The sequence below is a fragment of the Taudactylus pleione genome, unplaced genomic scaffold (genome assembly GCF_031769625.1).
Source record: "Taudactylus pleione unplaced genomic scaffold, aTauple2 ptg000201l, whole genome shotgun sequence".
NCBI classification, from domain to species: Eukaryota; Metazoa; Chordata; class Amphibia; order Anura; family Myobatrachidae; genus Taudactylus; species Taudactylus pleione.
The window spans coordinates 46,738,101-46,757,651 of record NW_028284603.1 but is presented as its reverse complement, the minus strand read 5'-3'; the positions used below and the strand labels follow the sequence as shown (position 1 = coordinate 46,757,651).

The window sequence follows — 19,551 nt, the reverse complement described above, 5'->3', positions numbered from 1 at the left end:
CTCACGAGTCTTTCACATCACATAATGAAATGGCCCTTTATTCCTATGCACGTTTTGGGAGTCACCCCGTCGTCAGGGACAATAAGCATACACAAATAAACACAACCAACATTTAAATACCCTTATCCACACACAATTAGCACTGTTAACTAATCTCACCTGGGGAGCGCCAGTCAGTGGCATCCCAAGCAGTGCGGCCAGGATGATCTCACCAACCCCCGCTCACCACGTGAGCGCAACCCTCCATTGCTAAGCAACATATACAACAATTCTAAAATACTTTAAAACATATTAAAAAGCATTACGAGATACCAGAGCAATCTATAATCATTACCCCCATGCAGTTATTCAAGAATTGTTAAATCGCCTATAGGGATATAAGACCTCATTCAGAGTCAGTCGTAAGCGCTGAGCGCTCGCAACCGGCTTGATGTTTCGGTTCTGCGCACGCGCAGCGGCTGCACTGCGCATGCGTAAGCCCCGGAGCGAGAGAGAAACTCTCTTGCTACGGAGCTCACTACAAAAGGGGTGGCTGTCGATGTTGATCAACAGCTTGCCCCGTTTTGTAGGCGGGGCGGGAGGGGTGGCTACACAAACGGAGGCTTTCCTAATGGAACGCTTGCTGTTTTGTGGGCGGCCGCACTGACATCAGCAGTGATGTCAGTGGGGAGTTTCCTGCTCGATCAGAGCAGGAAGCTCCCTTGGGGCTCCGTTAGGGTCTCGTCGCAAGCCCCGAAGGTCGCAATGGTCTGGACCATCGCGACCATCACCCTGGTCGGTTGCTAAGCTGTGGGTGGTAACCCACAGCTTAGCCAGCGACCAGGAGGCCGCACTTAAAAAAAAGAAGCGGCCGCCCTCATTCAGAACGAGCGGTCGTTTCTTGCGACCGCCTCTGAATGAGGGCCATGATCCCTTAGGTTGCATCTATCACATAGCTTTTATAAGTAACGATGGACGGCCTGATATGCAAATCATCCTCTCCCTCTCCAACTTGGATACAATAATATATACATGATGAACCACTAAATATATGACTAAAGATCAAAATCTACAATAGTGTACCCATCACATAAACTTATTTATACACTCCAATAAAGTATCCGTATCCATTATACAATAGCACATTATGATAAACAAACATCCCTTATCCGAGAGAGTAATGTTGGTTGTGTTTATTTGTGTATGCTTATTGTCCCTGACGATGGGGTGACTCCCAAAACGTGCGTAGGAATAAAGGACCATTTTATTATGTGATGTGAAAGACTCATGAGTGCCTCCTTATTTGGAGACCAGCACACCAACTTATGCAAAAGATACTTATAATCATACGTGTCTACCCTCCTGAGTTTTCGCGGGAGGCTCACGGTTTTTCGGGTAACCATCCGCACTCCCAGAAGGGTAGGCACTTCTCCGGCATTCTGCCCACTTCCTAGTGTAGTGGGCAGAATGGGGAGAATTTCCGCGGCGATCGCGGGCCCCCGTTCTCAGTGAATCGCGTCATTTAGCCCCACCCCTATTTTAACTTAAACCGCTGCAATTTGCCGCAAAGGGGGTGGGGCTTAAAACTGACTCATCAGGCCCCGCCCCCCTTACAGTTCATGTTATAACGAGTTTCGTTGGGTCAGTGGACTTCTGCAAGGGATCCCTTGAAGAAGTCCACTGACCAGACGAAACGCGTTGGGCACTCCTGGTTCCACCTTCTCATGAACTTACCGTTCATTTTTATCCAGATAAGCTATTCTTTCATATTCTCATTCAGTAATTTATATATGAACTATTGTTTATTTTTTTATCCTTTATATGTTATGTTTTATGTACTGCCCTATGTGTTAGGGTCAGGTCTATATTCTGTATTAAATTTTTATATATTTTTATACTATGGCATTATTACACTGATGTACACAGTTCTGCAATATTCCGCACCTTAAATTGTATCTATGTATTAACTGTATGCACATACTGCACTTATCATTGCATTTTTGCACTTCTTTGCACATGTAACTTTTACACTAAGGGATTAATGGTACATATTAAGTTTTGATTTATATATATATATATATATATATATATATATATATATATAAATAAATTAGCACATATGGCGCTTTATATCATTTCCGATATTCACACATTTTATATATATATATATATATATATAATTTATGTGTGTGTGTGTATACACACACACTTACACTTCACTTTAAAAGTAAATTCACAAGAGAGGTAATGCAGCTACCATAGAATGGGCATGATTCAGAGGTGGACGCAATGTCGATGTCGGATGCAATCGACCAAGTGTTTTTATCCTGCACATTCATCCTGATGGTTACCGCTGGGGGATGCAGTACAAATTTGAATGCAGAGAAGTGGAATTTCAGTGGTGTTTCTGGGTGGTAACAGGGGGGTGGCTAGCCAGACACAGGCGTGTTGCGCATGTGCCGCGGTCAAAAACTGCCACTTGTACTGATTTCAGCGGCCGTGCTCAGATGGACATTCTGCCCCTCTATAGGGCTGGTGCAATGTACAATGGTGCGACCGATGGTGCATCTTTTTAAACAAAGCGGCAGATTAGTGCAGAAGAAAATGGCTGTCTTGCTGTACAAACTCCATCGGCTGTAGCATTAGCATAAGCTGCAGTCACCCTGGGTAAAAAGTCTCAGCCGTGGCGGCATTAGTGTCCACCTCTGATCCAGGCTCAATATGTTATACATGTGACAGTGTGACACATATACAAGTTACCAACAGAGGATACTGGAATATATTTTGCAGGGTGAAAAAGTTATGTATCCATATTAGCAGTGAAGGGTGCCCTGTCTTTTCCTGTGAATGTCTAATAAAGCATGATGTGGTGAAGTAATCTTAGTACATAATCTTTCAGTCATTATAGTATATTAAATCAATAAGGAAAATTACTTAAGTGATTTTTTTTTCACATCAAGTACAGTATAACGGATTAATTCATTTGTAAAAAGTGCACTACCATATGATATCCTATACAATATATTGTATTTAAAGAGCACAATAAATTAGTAAATAATGAATGTCAACGCAATATATTATACTAGGTTCTGGCCTTTTACATTATTTTTCAAAAATTAGAAACATAAGTTGAACATAAAAAGGTGAAGAATTATACAATATCGCTCCTCATGCTGTCATCACTCATCAATCATCTACAAGTCATCCATGGTGCATCACTCATCAAGCACAACACACTTCCCATATCACTAATCTCGCTTCTCTGACTCCGATAAATGATGATGTTTGGCTCCAGCAAACAATTTTCCGTGAGAGTCTGATGTTAGTTTCTGATAAATGATTATAGGGGAGATGTATCAAAGCTTCTGAAGAGGACAAATAGCAACCAACCAGATTCTAACTATCATTTATAAAGTACAATCTATGAAATGATTTGTTACTATGGGCAACTTCTCTATTTGCTTGATACATACTGTATCCCCCATGACAGATATTGATATTGTGCTACTAAGTTGAAATAAAATAATATTCATATATGTGTTACATTGGTAATAATATTAGGGCAATATACCCTAGCAATATCTTTCAGAAAAATATTTTTACCTTTGGAAATGATCCTCCTATAAGTAACAAGAGCCATGTAACATCTATAATTCTTTCAAGTTAAATAACTTCGGTATTATTTTCTATACTTAAAGATAAACCTTACCTTCAATTACAGAGACATCTGCTTTGGCAGATATAACCAACATACCTTTAATACAAACACATCCAGTTTAAGCGCACGTACTGTAAAAGACATTTAAAAACCAAGCACCATTCTGCATGTAAGTGATAACATTTTAAGTACTCCCTCATAATGATCACCTTATTTCTTATCAGTCATCAGATGGTTGAGACTAACCTCTAACTCTTGAAATTCTTCCTCCTCTTCTACATCATAAGAAAGAGTATGAATTTTGATGTCTTCAGAGGAAAGGTCAATGAACTTGCTATCTGGGTAATCAAGACTGTCTTTGGTTGGCGATCTATCTTCAATGAATGTGGTTTCACAGCATTCGTTGCTCACGTTCTCACCCCAAGAGCGTAAGACATTCTCAGAATACAGAATGATGTTGGGACGATAGTGAGACTCTACCGTCTGTTGTAGCATGTTAGGATCCAATAGTTGTTGAACAGGATCATTTTTAATGTTGTCTATGCCATTCTGAGGTGATATACTCCCAACAATGTGACTTTGATATTGAGGAGTCGGATAAACAGACACTGTTCCGTCTTTATTTTCAGCCATTAAATTTCTTGTGTTGATTAAGCCATTTCTTTTACCTGCTTCTGTGATTTTATTATGCATAAGAACACTGTTCTGTTCAATTAAACCGTCCATATTTTCAGTTTCTGTGTTTGTATTTTTTGCTGCTGTGGCTCCAGTTGCAGAGGTAAATGCAGGTCACATTTGCCTAATGGATTTTATTTTCCTAAAAGCAGTAAAAATAAACGATGTTAGTAAAACAGAAATGCAAGCCAATGACATCTAAAAATGAATAAATAGCGAGTTAGTGTAATTTAGTCATTATTTCTAACAGCACACCTTGCATATTAATCAGCTCCCCATATTTCAGACATTTACAACTGAAGTACTCTATGGTGCGCAGATATACAGTACACATTAAATAAAAAAGAAATTGGAATGAACAATGCAGGTACTATTTTATGAGCCGTTTACATTAAAAATGTAATTTCTGCTCAGTGACTACTGGCTGTCTCGAAATAGAAGTTAATAATTCACTTGATAAGTTTCCCATTTGTATTTATGGCATACAAACTTCAGTGGATCAGTGTGCCAGATTGCATTATATTACTGATTTAGATTGAATTGTGTAAAACTCATGCACTGAATAACATTAGGTAACCCATTATGCTACAGTATATCCACAAAAATACACAAAATTCACGGACAAGCTGGGGCTCTAGATCAGCCCTGGCATTCCCGGCGGCGTAGGCACACTCACGTAAAAGGGCTGTGGCCTTGCCACACAGGGGTGTGGTTAAATCTCATGGGGGCATGAGGCGACTCATGGGGGCCTGGCAGCGGCACGCCCCCGTCTCTCAGTATCCCGGCCGAGCAGAGCGCTGGGAGGCAGAGCTGCTAGGGAAAGGCTTTCAGACTGGACCGGCCCATCAGGCCATTAGCCCTTCTGGCATTTGTCAGAAGTCCCAGATGGCCAGTTGGGCCTTGCAGACATTGAGGGGCCTATTTATCATCACTTACTTTTCACAAAAGCAGGTGAAATGCACATTTTCACCTGCAATTGTAAAAATTAAGTTTTCGGGCATTCATCAAGAAGGTAAAGCAGGAGATATCACAGATATCTCCTACTTACCTTCCTCTTGTGGAATGGCCCACTTTCCCCATACACTAGTATGGGGACAGAATTCATCAAGCTCCGAAAATATGCATTCGATAGACTGTATTGGGGTTACCTATCTGCGGTTCTGAGTCGGTTTGGGTAACAGGATAGAGCTCTGTCATCTATATTGGCCCTTTATTCTAACCCCTCAGCTAAAGTTTTTGTGAACGGTCTTCTCTCCTCTGCCTTTTCTATATATCGCATGGCACTCGGCAGGGTTGCCCACTTTTCCCTTTGGTTTTCACGCTTGCTATAGAACCTTTGGCGGAAACTATTAGGGAAACCATTGCTATACAGGAGCCTCAGTTGGAGGGCTCATTTTGCTGACGATGTATTAATGTGCCTCACTAGCCCTGAATCCTTACAAAACTTCAGAGTGTCTTATTATAAATGAAACACGGCTAAGACAGAGGCACTTCCAATACATTTTTCTCTCAAACTTTTGATTAGGTTTAAAGGGGCTTACAATTATGTATGGCAAGATAAGAGTCTTACATATTTGGGAGTCCAGATTCCAAAAAGGGGGGTTAATATTGTGGCCTGTAACTATCTTCCCCTCTTGACGACAGCACGATTACGACATTGCAATCATGCTGTCTTTGTATAGCTAGTGATGTGCCTAGACTGAACGTTCACTCATTCAGTCCCGGCACATCCCTCATCCCCGCACATGCTGAACCTGACGAGATCGTCAGGTTGAACTGCATGTACGGGTGGTGACGGATGTCAGAAGCGACCAGCGGGCACGCGCATCGCTGGTCGCTTCTGACCAAAACATACCCGATGCATGCGCGATGTGCAAGCGATTCCACGATATCGTGCAATCGCTTGGATAAATCGCTAAGTGGATACCCCCCTTAAATGTTCTCTCTTAACAGCTGATTGGATGTTACAAGAGGTTTCCTGGTTGGGCTGTATTGCTGCTTTAAAAATGGTACTGTTACCTAAGTTAATGAATTTGTGTCGCACCATTCCAAAGTTACTCCCTTTGTCATTGTTATCTCAATTTTATGGGTTCTTTACAAAATATCTTTAGAAGTAAAAGAAAAACAGATTGTCTAGACGTATTATGTCCCTGCCTAAGACGGAATGGGGTCTTGCATTTCCAGATCTAGAATTGTACCAGTGGGCGTGTATTCTATGTCAACTTGGGGATTGGTTTGCAATGGATAATTTTGGAGTGGGGCTTGTCTCATCCTTTTTCCTTATCTGATTTACTGTGGTTACCGCAAAACTGTAAAAAGTTCTTTTTCAATGGCAGTAAGTGCTTCTGTGTCTGCATGGAATAAAGCTATAGCTAGATTAAATGATTTTCAACTTCCTACTACTAACCTTACGTTGAGTAGTATAGCTATTTTGATCCCTGATTTCAAATTTGATACATGGGTGGCTCAGGGGGCGATCTCACTGAATCATGTAATGTCTAATGGTGTAATTCTCCCCTTCTCCCGCATTCAAGAATTGTTTTCCGTTTCATCAAGGGATTTCTATAAATACCTACAATTACGCCATTGGTTGCACAGTTTACATTCGGGCTCTCAGCCATTGCAAGCTACCCTAAAGTATATTTTTGAGAGACTTACCTCAGGGAAATATAAGAAAAGTATCTCTTGGTGGTATAGTATATTGGTAGGTGCTTCCAAACTGGTAATTTTTCCAGCTCTCTTGAAATTGGAATCGGATCTTCCTAGATCACTTACGGAAGATGACTGGGCTCCATTTTTAAATTGTGCTTCCGTATTTCTAAATGTATTTTCCATGTGGAAATGTTTTATAAACCTAATCAAAGGATGTATTTAACCCCCCGACAGGCTCCATAAAATTTGTCCCTCGCTTCCTAACCAATGTTGGTGCAAATGGGGCTATATTGGGGATATTTATCATGTTTTTTGGGGGCATGTCCAAAATTGAATACACTGTGGTGTCAGGTATTTGTGTTAATCTCTAAAGTGACTGAGATTATGATACATCCAAAAGATCCTCTTTTAGCAGTATTCCATGTCCATCATGGCGATATTTCTTCTGGGGATAAATATGTGATGGGGCATATTTTAATTGCCACTAAGGGGCATATTTTGATTGCCACTAAGGGGCATATGTATCAAAGCTTGATGTGAGATAAAATTATGAGACATATATCACCAACCAATCAGCTTCTAACTTACATTTTGCAGGCTGTGTTTAAGAAATGATAGTTTGGAACTGATTGGTTGGTGATATATATTTTACAATTTTATCTCACATCAAGCTTTGATACATATGCCCCTTAGTGGCAATCAAAATATGCCCCTTTGATACATATGCCCCTAAGTCTCTTATTGCATATCACTGGCGTTCAGATGTAATACCAAAATTGGATACAATAGAAGATAAAATGCAAGCCCATTGTGATTTTGAGAGAGCGGGAGTCTCATACTCCACCTCAACTAATAATCCATTAATGATATGGTTTAGTTGGAGTGAATATTGAGTAGAGTCCCGGCGCATTCAAAGCAAGTAATTAGCCTTATTTTGCCTGTGTCAGATTCTAAATGATGGGAGGGTTTTTTTTTATGTCTGTATTTTGTTTGATATATGTTTTATATTATATTGTTTATTTGTAGATTATTCGGTATGTCTACAGCAGGGTTTCCCAACCATGGTCCTCAAGGCACACTAACAGTCCAGGTTTTAAGGATAGCCATACTTGAGCACAAGCAACTTAATTAGTACCACAGTTATTTTGATTAAGCCATCTGTGCTTTAGCATGGATATCACCAAAACCAGGACTGTTAGTGTGCCTTGAGGACCGAGGTTGGGAATAGCTGGTCTACAGTATTTTATTGATCGTTCAGTGTAGGCACATCAAGCATCTCTGCACATGGGCAATCTGTCGTTATCGGCAGATTGACCAGCATGTTTGGTAGATAATTGATGTCGGAAACGACCAGCGGGAGCACGCATCGCTGGTTGTCTCCGACATAATAGTGCCCGATTTGTGCACGATTACTGAGCGATTGCGCGATTACGATGTCGTAATCATGCAATCGCTCTGTAAGATCGTGTAGTGGATACATGGCATAAGACACAATATTTTGTAAAACGTATGCTTCATTACCAATGGTGGAGCATCTAAATCACTCCAAGTGTCTCGCACCATATGGTGAAAATATGCTAGGTGTATGAGGACACATTTGTACACACAAAATTTGTCAACAGTGGGAGATGTTGGTGGACCTTCAGGAATGGTTAGATAGCCAAAACACGTTTATCTTATGCATCATAATGACGGATAGTCCATTAGAGAATTGGCAAGCTAATGGAATGCTAAAGAATCTCAAAAACTCACTGAGGGTTTAGGATGGCATATTAACATCAGAATGTTACGTCACCTACAAAAGTCATCCTACAGGTCCTCCTGCTGGGTAACAATTTCAATTCATACATAAGACTTGCATGAAAGTGTGCAAATTATAACTATCTTTTGGATAGAAACTTATTAATGCAATAAATTTTATTTTTTTCATTAGAAAATGTGCAGGAAATTATGTCTGATGTATTGATGGGGCGTATGTTACAGAGGAAAGATATAGAATGTTCACAGCTAGTGGAGATTTACTTCCCCAAATCAGCATCCACACTGCCTTTCTTTTTGCCTGTCCGTTGGCAAATGTTTATATACATTGTGCATAAAATGGCAATTTGTCAGATGCAGGGACCCATATGAATCAAAGAACTACAGATCTGCCCAGCTACATTGTTGTCCATAGCACAGCGAATCGCGATATGCATGGCGCAAGATGGACTCCCGCAATCGAAGACGCGTATTCGCGTCTCCATAGGATATAATGGGAGACGCACTCTCGGGATCGGGGATGCGCATTTGCGTCTGAATGGAGATGCACTCCTGCGTTCAAAGATGGGCCGTCGCGTGGCGCATAGCGCGATTCGTGGGCATGTTTGTGCTGTGATCAGCCAAAATGAACGTGGGTGTATCTGTATCCAGTTGACATCCACCTTGTTCCAGGAATACAGAGTATAATGAATCAATGTAATCTCTATGATAGTATTTTATCATATTCGATTCCCTGTAATTTGTTATAGTGAATATAAAATGTAATAAGTTTTGTCCTTGTTGCTCCTAGTGACAGTATAATTTCCTGAATTGGTGCTTGGCAGTGGGAAACAGAAAATAGAGATTTTTCATTGCTCTAGAGTTCATTTCCATGACATTACAGAACTGTGCTGAAAACTGAACTGGAAGTTTTGTAATTATCCACTAACAAAGAAGATAAAGTTCAATTTGTATTACAGCTAGAGAAGGTTGCATAACTGGACAAAGTTGAACTCAGAACCAGTTTATTTACTCTGAAATTAATTGGTATAATGGCACTGCCAATGTAACAACGGAAGATACAGATAAGCTCATTCTAAATATCCAAAGACGGTAAAGCCTAGGGAAAAGGTCTATAATAGTGCTGAAAAAAAAAACAAAACGACAAGAGAGCATCAAGGATCCTAAGTATAAATAAAAGTAAATGAGTATATCTTCGTAGACAAAAACTCATACCAGAAATGCAGGCTTTTTAAATATTATTAAATGATACTGTACAAATTTTAAACTCAAAAGGTAGAATTTAAATCCATAAGTCACAGGTTACAGACACTGTACTTTCTACAGAAATTTCAAAGAATACACATAAAGGGCAAACATTGGTAAAATAAGTCTTTATGTTCATTGGGGGCAATTCAATTCAGCGCAAATGTGGAATAGCCCCGGGAAGGAGTTCCCGGAGATGTTCAATTGACTGCGCTGTTAAGTCCGACTACAGGGTTTCTGCTTGCACCCTCCTGTGGTGCGAGTAAAAATCTGACTTAAGTGCCGGCCGTGATGCTGTTTTCCGGCTTAGTGTCCGGCGCTTACAGCCTCGCAGTCGGAACTTTAGTGCGAGAATAACGATTGGCACAACTAAACACCCAGCTTAAGGCTCGGTTACTGGCATTCCCCGACTTAGGGCGGCATTCTATTAGTTTCGGGTCCGCAAAATAGTTCCGCCTGCCGGAATTTTTCCCTACATCGCGTCATTTGGATGCGGAAACTTATCGTCCGTGTCACCGCTATTCACGGTATTCAATTCCAAAGACGCGAAAACGGCGACCCGCAAAGTCATAACAGGCGGAAAATGGTGTCAGAATCGGGGAAATCAGCCAGGACCCCCCAAAAAGATGCAGAAACATTGGGGATCAATGTAGTAGTGCCCGAATAGTCCTAATAAAACTGTTGGGGTACTTAAGTTGGTACAATTGCCTCTAATTAGCATCTTTGCACATGTGGTGAAGAATGGCATAAAGCAGTATTTTTTTGAGAAAATAAGTAGTCCTGGTAAATTTTAGGTACCTGAAAATGGGTGATGGCATATTATAATGTCTCTAAAGTGAAGTTTTAAGTAAAGTGAAATTCCTCCATCATAAAAGCACCTGCAATCCCAAAAACACTTGGCCCCTTCTTAGAGCACCCCCAGAACCTTATTTCGCTAGATTTTGAAGTTGTCCCCCCACTTTGTGCTTTTTTGCCCCGAAAACTAAAGTACTTTTTTGGGGTGTTTGAAAGTTTTTTTCTGGAATATTTTGACGCAGTTGTCCTTAGGGGGGCTGTCCCAAGGGTTCTGAGAGGTTTCCCCGCCTTTGTACCCCAAAATAAAAATGTTGCACTTCTTTTCTCCACCTATTCAGAGGCAAGTCTTTTTCGCCTATTACATTGCTTTGATTTTCTGCGTACGCAAAAGCGGGGGGAATTGAATACGGAGATAACTTTCCGACAGGCGAAAAGACGCAATCGGCGATACTTTTTTGTGGATCTCGGCTTTTCGCGTCTAATTGAATACGGCCCCTAGATGGTTCTAGTCGGACTTAACAGTGCGGTCAATTGAATAGCTCTGGGAATTCCTTCCCGAGGCTATTCAACATTGCGCTCAATTGGTTACATGGGAAATATTAACAATGTTTTTCTAATTTGAAATAGAATAAAATCATGAAAAGTAATAATGCAAAAATAATAATGCAAATTTGCTCATGATAGGGCTATGGATATAAAAACGTAATAGTACAAAAGCAATTGCAAAAGATTATATGTGTCTGATAGCATCCACATACAAAAGTCTTCAGAGAGTTAATGACCTCAATAGACAGACTGCCATATAGTTAAAATAATGTTTATTTCTAGGTTTACTATGACAGTTATTGTATTGTATTGTATGTGTTTTGTTAAAAAGAAAATAAAGTATTTTTTTCTTGTTTTTTTAAACTAGAAACCAGGATATAATTATCTTTCCTCAGAGTCTATGGGCCAAATGTAATAGTGTGATAGCTTAGAAAATGTGGGAGTTTAGCAGTAACCTCTCATATTGGTCAAGTTTTATCTTCACAATGGGAAAACATCTGGATGAGAGTTTAAATCGTGACAGTTTTTTGAGTCTAAAAACATGGGAGTTTTCATGGTCTCAGACTCTATTACATTAGGCCAAAAAGTGTAATAGATTACTGATTAAGCTCTCACCCTATTACACTTGGCCCTAAATATATATATATATATATATATATATATATATTATACACAGGTTGAGTCTCCCATATCCAAATATTCCGAAATACGGAATATTTTTAGCATGACTGAGATAGTGAAATATTTGATTTTTGATGGTTCAATGTAAACAAACTTTGTTTAAGGCACAAAATTATTAAAAATAAAGTATAAATTACTTATAGGCTGTGTGTATAAGGTGTATATGAAACATAAATGAATTTCATGTATGTACACAAAATTTGTTTGTGTCACAAAATTATTGAAAGTATTGTATAAAATTACTTTCAGGCTGAGTGTAGAAGGTGTATATATTACATAAATGCATTCTGTGTTTAGATTTGGGCCCTATTTCTTAGACATTTCAATATGGTGTGCAATTATTCCAAAATACGGAATATTCCGATATCCAAAATAGCCTTGGTCCCAAGCATTTTGGATATGGGAGACTCAACCTGTATATATATATAAATAAAAGTAATCTCGATGTCCGGCACTCCCAGTAGTTAAACAGCAGAAAGTTAATTGCCTGGGTGCCCTCCCCCAGATAGATGCAATCTCACCGAATAATATGTATACACTGGTGGCACTCACAGGACCTCACAACAGATGAAACAACAGGTCAGTTGTATTCCAACGTTTCAATCTCTTTATTTTGAGATTTGGTCCCTGAGGAAAATCTCAAAATAAAGATTGAAACGTTGGAATACAACTGACCTGTTGTTTCATCTGTTGTGAGGTCCTGTGAGTGCCGCCAGTGTGTGTGTATATATATATATATATATATATATATATATATATTATGTTGCAGTTGTTGCTCAGTAAGATTCACTGTACTTGTTGATGAAAAGACACTGATACTTGTGCCTTATATAACCAATGCTGGGAAATGGCACTGGTGATCCCATTTGAATGTATATATCTCTGACTTTGATTTTTCCAAATATACAGTATAACAGCTACATAATTGGGGGTAAGGTGCAATCAGGGAGATTGTTGGACTCTTCAGGGAGTCAGGGAATTTGCTACTATTTGAGGGAGTCTCCCTGACAATCGGGGAGAGTTGGCAAGTATAGATTGGTGCTAATGAAAAGTTGACTGTATCCTTCAATCGGTTTCTTAAAACTGCCTTCTTACCACTATCTCTGTAGATTGGTGCTAATGAAAGGTTGTCTGTATCCAAAGAAAACACCTTACCAAGTTACAGCTACAGGGAGGTTCAATAAGTAAGATAACAAGACCTCTCACGTGTGTAATGTTCTCTCTTTCATACTAATTTCAGAACAGGTAGACCACTGCTTCCTGTCACGGGCATTAGACTGCACTGTTGGGACTGTATCAGACATACTGGGGGTCATTCAGACCAGCTCGCCAGCGCAGGACACTCGCAAGCAGGTCGATGTTGCCCCACTGCGCATGCGCACGACGGATGGAGCTTCGTCGTGCGCATGCGCGAGACCCGGATAGCGACGGGCTCTCCGTCGCTCCGGGTCTCGCACCAAAGGGGGCGTGCTGTCGATGTTGATTGACAGCACGCCCCCTTTGGTGGGCGTGCCGGGGGCGTGGCTGCCAGACGGAGGCGTTCCCATGGGAACGCCTACCGTCTGAAGCCGGCCCCACTGACATCACTAGTGATGTCAGTGGGAGTGATTTTGGCTCTGATAGAGGCAAAATCACTCCAGGGCTTGTGGCAGCGAGACCCTACCGCAGGGTCTCCGTCGCAAGCCCGATGGTCGCGATGGTCTTGACCATCACGACCATCATCATGGACGCTCGCATAAGCTGTGGGTGGTAACCCACAGCTATGCGAGCGTCCATAAGGCCGCTCCATTTTCATGTAGGAGGGCCCTGATTCAGAGCGAGCGCTCTGGTCAGAGCGTCCGGCTCTGAATCAGGCCCACTGTCCCAACATCAGTTATAAGATGGCAGGGAGAGATGGCATGCATGCAACAAGATACACAACAGCAACTGTCATAGTGCACACTCAGCATCAGTTCACAAGTAGCTTAGGTGAAGCAAAAAGATTTAATGTAGGCAATCCAGTTGTCAAATAGGAAAAATAAATAGTAACAGTTTTACATTTAATTAGAAGATCAAGAAGACAGAACAAGAGCATTCCTGACAAAACAGCCAAAAACATGTCCTACGACACCAAAATCCGAGCTACAGACATGGAAGGCTGGAGACGAGGATTATTATCACTTACTAGTACAGCGCAGTACTGTACATAGAGCATTTTATCACTCACAGTCCCAGCCCCACTGGAGATTAGAGTTTAAATTGTCTATGACACAAACGTACATTGGGTCACTTTTTCTCAGCAGCCAATGAACTTACCTACAGAAATATTGGGAGGACAAGCAAACTCCACACACTTCGGGACATGGTCTGAATCGTGTTACTGTCCTGCTGATAAGGAGATCCAGCCCTGGGATCTCAATAATTTACTACTGGGACAGCCTGCAATTGGATGCAAATGGGCATTTAAAAACTAAATGTGATTCTGTTCCCAGAATCAAGGTGAGTATTTGCAGAGGGCCATTGTGCTTCAGATAATAATGCTACTTTTGTTCAGGCCAGTAAACAAGTACACTAAGGACCCTGATAGCCATGGCACTTGTATAGAAGATGAAAGTGAGATATCATAACATCAATTCAAAATACCCATCCTGATTGGGGACATTGCAGAGGAGTTGGAGGATATGCCAGGAAAGGAATAGAGCACAATATTTACAGGTTACAAAGATCACTTCACAAATTCAAGTATGAAACCAGAGCATAGAACTCTAATATGAACCAGGTTTTGTTAGAAAAAGAAGGGTCCACACGAGGACAAGCTGATCCATGATTGGAGGCCTAATCCAAATGTAAAGTGGAAAAATGCCTAAACATGTTATGTAAATGATCTAGGAATATAGGGCCTGATTCAGGTCCAGACAGTATTGCACAGCCCCAATGAAGAGGCTGTGCAATACCATCCAGCAAATATTCAAATTCTGCAGGAGGCATCTATAGGAAGCAGATACCTCCTGGCAGGAATAACGATCCAAGTGCAGCATCACTAGATGCCGCCTTGGATCACCATCGTGACCATCGGTTGCGATGGCGGCAGCACCGGCCAGTCTGAGTAAGCTTCAGCTTATTCAGACTTGCAGCCTGGAAGGCCAGGAAATCCGCTGCCACCGACGCAGACCCTTGCCTCAGCACACCCCCACTCTGCCCCCCAAATGCCGCAGCATGTCAATGATGCTGCGGCTTGAGGAATCTGAGAGCGAGATCGCAGAACACATCTGTGCAGGACAGGTCCTGTGCATTCACAGTTTTCCAATGAAGGAAAAACTGTTTAAAGCCACACAATAGTGTCTGGACCTTATAGCTCACAAGGAAAACAAAGAAATCACAAAGTTAAATACAGTTCTGAGTAAACACTATGAAAGCAAGGACCTGGGAGATGTGACATGCTACCTGGAAATCCCGATGAAGATGGGAGTTTACTACTTAATCAGAGATGTAAACAGGGCCCGTTCTAGACCTTGTGGAGCTCAGGGCAAAAGTTCCCTTTGGCGCCCCCCCTTATGCCACAGAGTAGTGCCCACTACACATAATGCCACACATAATACCACATTGCAATGCACTTTACACATTATGCCACACAGTAGTGCCAAGTACACATAATACCACAAATAAGCCACACTGTAATGCCATTTACATATAATGCCAAACTGTAATGCCCTTTACACATTATGCCACACTGTAATGCCCTTTACACATTATGCCACACAGTAGTGCCAAGTACACATAATACCACAAATAAAAACACACTGTAATGCCATTTACATATAATGCCACACTGTAATTGTGTGAGCCATGCCAGAGAGATTGCAGTAATACCTTTTATAGGCTAAAGACATGAATCTGAAGATAGAAGTAGAAAATTGCCTTAAACTCAGAGAGGTCCTAGATACTTTTTTAAATGACATTCCACAATTTCTACAACGCACATTTGGAGGTGTAAAGCAGGCGCAGGTTACAAAATAATTTTACCTCGAAATTCTTTCATTTTTGTAGCAGTCAATAATACATTCTTCATATTACGTACTACAGTATTTCCAAGAAGAAAATCATCTGGATTGAATCCACGGCAGGATATATTGCAAGTGAAATAATAATGTACAGATTAGCTATTTCCTCATAGTGTCAGTTTCTGCCGCGGATTACTGCTGGTATCTGTAATTCTCTTTCAGCAAAGCCATTGTAGCAGAAATTTTATGAGCTTTCGTCATATTTCAAACTATCTCACTGTCAGGGTCATATTATCAATGGGGCGGATGGAGCTACAGCTCCAGGCCACCCATGAAAATAGGCCCATAGGGTCCACTACAATGCAGTGCTGACAGGAAAAAAAAAAATTCCTGAAACCACCAACAGCCCAGCTCATCCTGAGTCCCGGCCACCTGAAGCATTGCCCATTTACTTTACCCTACACCCTACCCAACCTGCTGACTCACTGAAGCCCGGCCGACAGCAGGGCCATCCGTAGCTCCGCCCCTCCTGCATGTAACCCCGTCTACATACTGGCCGATGCTGTCTCTAGCCATGTTAAGCTCCACCCCCTGGATCACCCACAGGCAGCTGTCTATGTGTTTCCTGGTCATCCGAAGCCTCCGGCTTGGCCAGTGCACATTCATTCACCCCTCTTAGCTGTTGGCAGTAGGGCACTGGAATCATAACGAGTCAGTGCTGCTAATGCAGAGGCTGAGCTGCCTAGGAAAGGAGGGAAGGTATGTGTATATAAATGTAAACAGAGAAATTATAAATATATATATATATATGTATATATATATATATATATACACACATATACACACACACACTATATATATATACATATATATATATATATGTGTGTGTGTGTGTACGTATATATATATATATATATATATATATATATAAAACAAAGATTATGATGTAACTTTTGGTATGCATTCCACGCTAAAACGCAATTTGTTTGGAGCAATTTTTGCCTACATCATGGGTATAAATATGGGGCCCAGGGATAAGTGGTGTAATTTCTGCCTGATATGCTGTGTATTTGTTTAAGTGCTTCACCTATAGAGTCTTGACAAAGGTTCTTGAAGGACCGAAACATCGCCGACCAGAGATGGTATTACTTTGTCTAATACAGTAAGTACTGATTTATTTCAGGTCTGGTGAGGGCTTTCCATCCTCATTTTTGAACTATTACTATATTTATGGGTTATCTTTGAATACACCTTAGAGGAGCACCCAAGCGTTTGTCCCTGAACTGAGGTGTGAGTGCAGAACTTTTGGAAAGATAGATAGATAGGATAGACGATAGATAGCGGTGCTGGTAGTTTCAATTTATTTGTTGTACCCTGTGCATGTGTCGAAAGTGCGTGCACAAAAAATGTTCTTGGCCACATATGAGGGGTGTGGCCACTCGAAACATAGCTGTGTCTGCACGATATGCCCCTGTTTCTCTGGGGCACTCCGGGAGCTGGTGGGCTGCTCCTTGTCACCGATTGCCTGGGGTCGGTCTTACCGCAGAGTGCTGTGACTCACTCAGCAGCGCAGCTAATGGTGTCGGCAGTAAGGTTGTAGAAGGTACCACATACCGGCTGCTTATTTCTTAATGGTACGCCATACCACCTTACTTGCACCACTACATGCTGTGACAAATATTAGAATTGCACAAAGTACATGTGCTGGCCGTGCAGAATGGATGTGGGAACTGAGAAGCAAGAGCCATGTTTCTTGGGTACAGGATTGCAGGTGCAAGATGTGACACGCCCCCAAAATGGTCGCGGCACTCCTGTGGCATTTGCCTCAACTCCCTATTATCTCCCCCAAACACTCCCCGACTGTTAGACTGCAAGTAAAAAGTTGCTGCATGTAACTACGGTAATACAGGTATACTGTGGTGGATGCACAGTGCGATTTAGATGCATACGCAGTTTACCAATAATCTCTCAACTGCAAAAATATTGGCATTGTGTATAACTCTGAATTAGGCCCATCGCGTGTTGAAGGTAGGCGTTAGTCATGTCCTACATGCAGATAGCCACATCCATGGCACAGGACACAACCCTTATGTAGACCGCATCCACACCACACTGGTCAGGCCCCCACATCACTAATCACATCGTCACAGCACTTGTCACACCCCCTGCAGTGACACACAATAGGCCCTTCATGAATTTCAGCTCCAGGCCCCAATGAAACGCTGAAGTCATACTACACAAACTGCAAGTAATCCAAATCATGTAGCTATGTAGCAGTTTCTTCCTTTGTACTAGACATATCAATCTTGTCATGAGGATTTGGGCCTGATTCATAGATGCACACAATGCAGGTGGTCATGTAGCTGAGCGATTATTTCCTGGAAACTCCTATGATGAGTGTACACACAAAGATGCTGTTGGGGTTGGGACAGACAGTATCAGATATGGGGCAGTACAGTGACGGGTATACCTGGGTGATGACTGGGAAGTGACCTGAAGTGAGTGCAACAATTCTGTCTCATGGGTGTGTTATGGAGTATTACGGGCTTGTCAGTGATAGCAGAGGTAAAAATGGGGGAGGTAAGGGAAAGGCAAGCAAAGGCTAAGCCCATTAAGGTTGTGTTTGCTTTGTTCCCTATATACAGATGGGTACACATACATCTAGCATCCTTGCGCGTTAAACAACCCTTCTAGTCGCGCCATCCCGTGGCGTGACTTGGTAGCGTCGAGCGTCTTTTCGTGCATCTTTTTACCTTTTTATACACCCGCAGTCACACAGAGAACACAGGCATGCTGCATATCATTTTAATCAGCAGATGATACATGTGCTATCTAGTCGCATCTTTGTGCGAATAAGACACATTTGAGCAGGGTTGCCAACATTTAGCTCCCTCCTTCCGGGAGGGAGCTGTCAGGCTTCCACACGGGGGGTGTGACGTGGCAAAAGGGGGCAAGGCCAGGCAAATATAGCGCCAAAGGACAAGTAATAAAAAATTGTGGTGCTTTCTGTCATCAATGTCAGAGAAACATCAAATCTGTCATCTATGACAAAACTATTGACCATCGTGGCACACCATAGATGGATGTTACCCATTGATAGTTGATGGCTATCCCTACATTACAGTAGACATAGGGCCTGATTCAAAGATGGACGGGACGCAGTGCCGATATTTATGCAGTTGAGTGTTTTTTTGTCATGTATAGTTGGATTAGAAGAGAGTAGCAAGAGTAGACCTTTACTGCAAATGTCGATGGTGTGATCGATGTTGCATCACTGTTGGAGTGTTTACAATCTCCATCGCAAATGCACAGACCACACAGCCTGAAAGTGGGCATCTCATTAACTTTTTCAGCAATTTGTGCTACAGTAGCTCTTCTGTATGATGGGACTAGACAGGCTAGTCTTCTCTCCCCACGCATATCAATGAGCCTTGGACACCCATCACCCTGTGTTTGGTTCACCGGTTGTCCTTCCTTGGACCATGTTTGGTAGGTACTAACCACTGCATACCAGGAACACCCCACAAGACCTGCCGTTTTGGAGATGCTCTGACTCAGTCGTCTAGCCATCACAATTTGGTC

General features: G+C 41.7%; 1 protein-coding gene across 3 annotated transcripts in view; it reads right to left on the bottom strand.

Moving 5' to 3' along the window:
- Positions 1–19,551, bottom strand: part of SYNDIG1 (synapse differentiation inducing 1) — a 387,838-nt gene that overhangs the window by 196,556 nt on the left and 171,731 nt on the right. For all 3 annotated transcript variants that reach the window (XM_088477355.1, XM_088477357.1, XM_088477356.1), the window contains exon 2: positions 3,884–4,454. In XM_088477355.1, coding sequence (XP_088333481.1) covers positions 3,884–4,363 — 480 coding nt within the window. In that variant the 5' untranslated portion in view covers positions 4,364–4,454. The remainder of the gene's footprint in view (positions 1–3,883; positions 4,455–19,551) is intronic.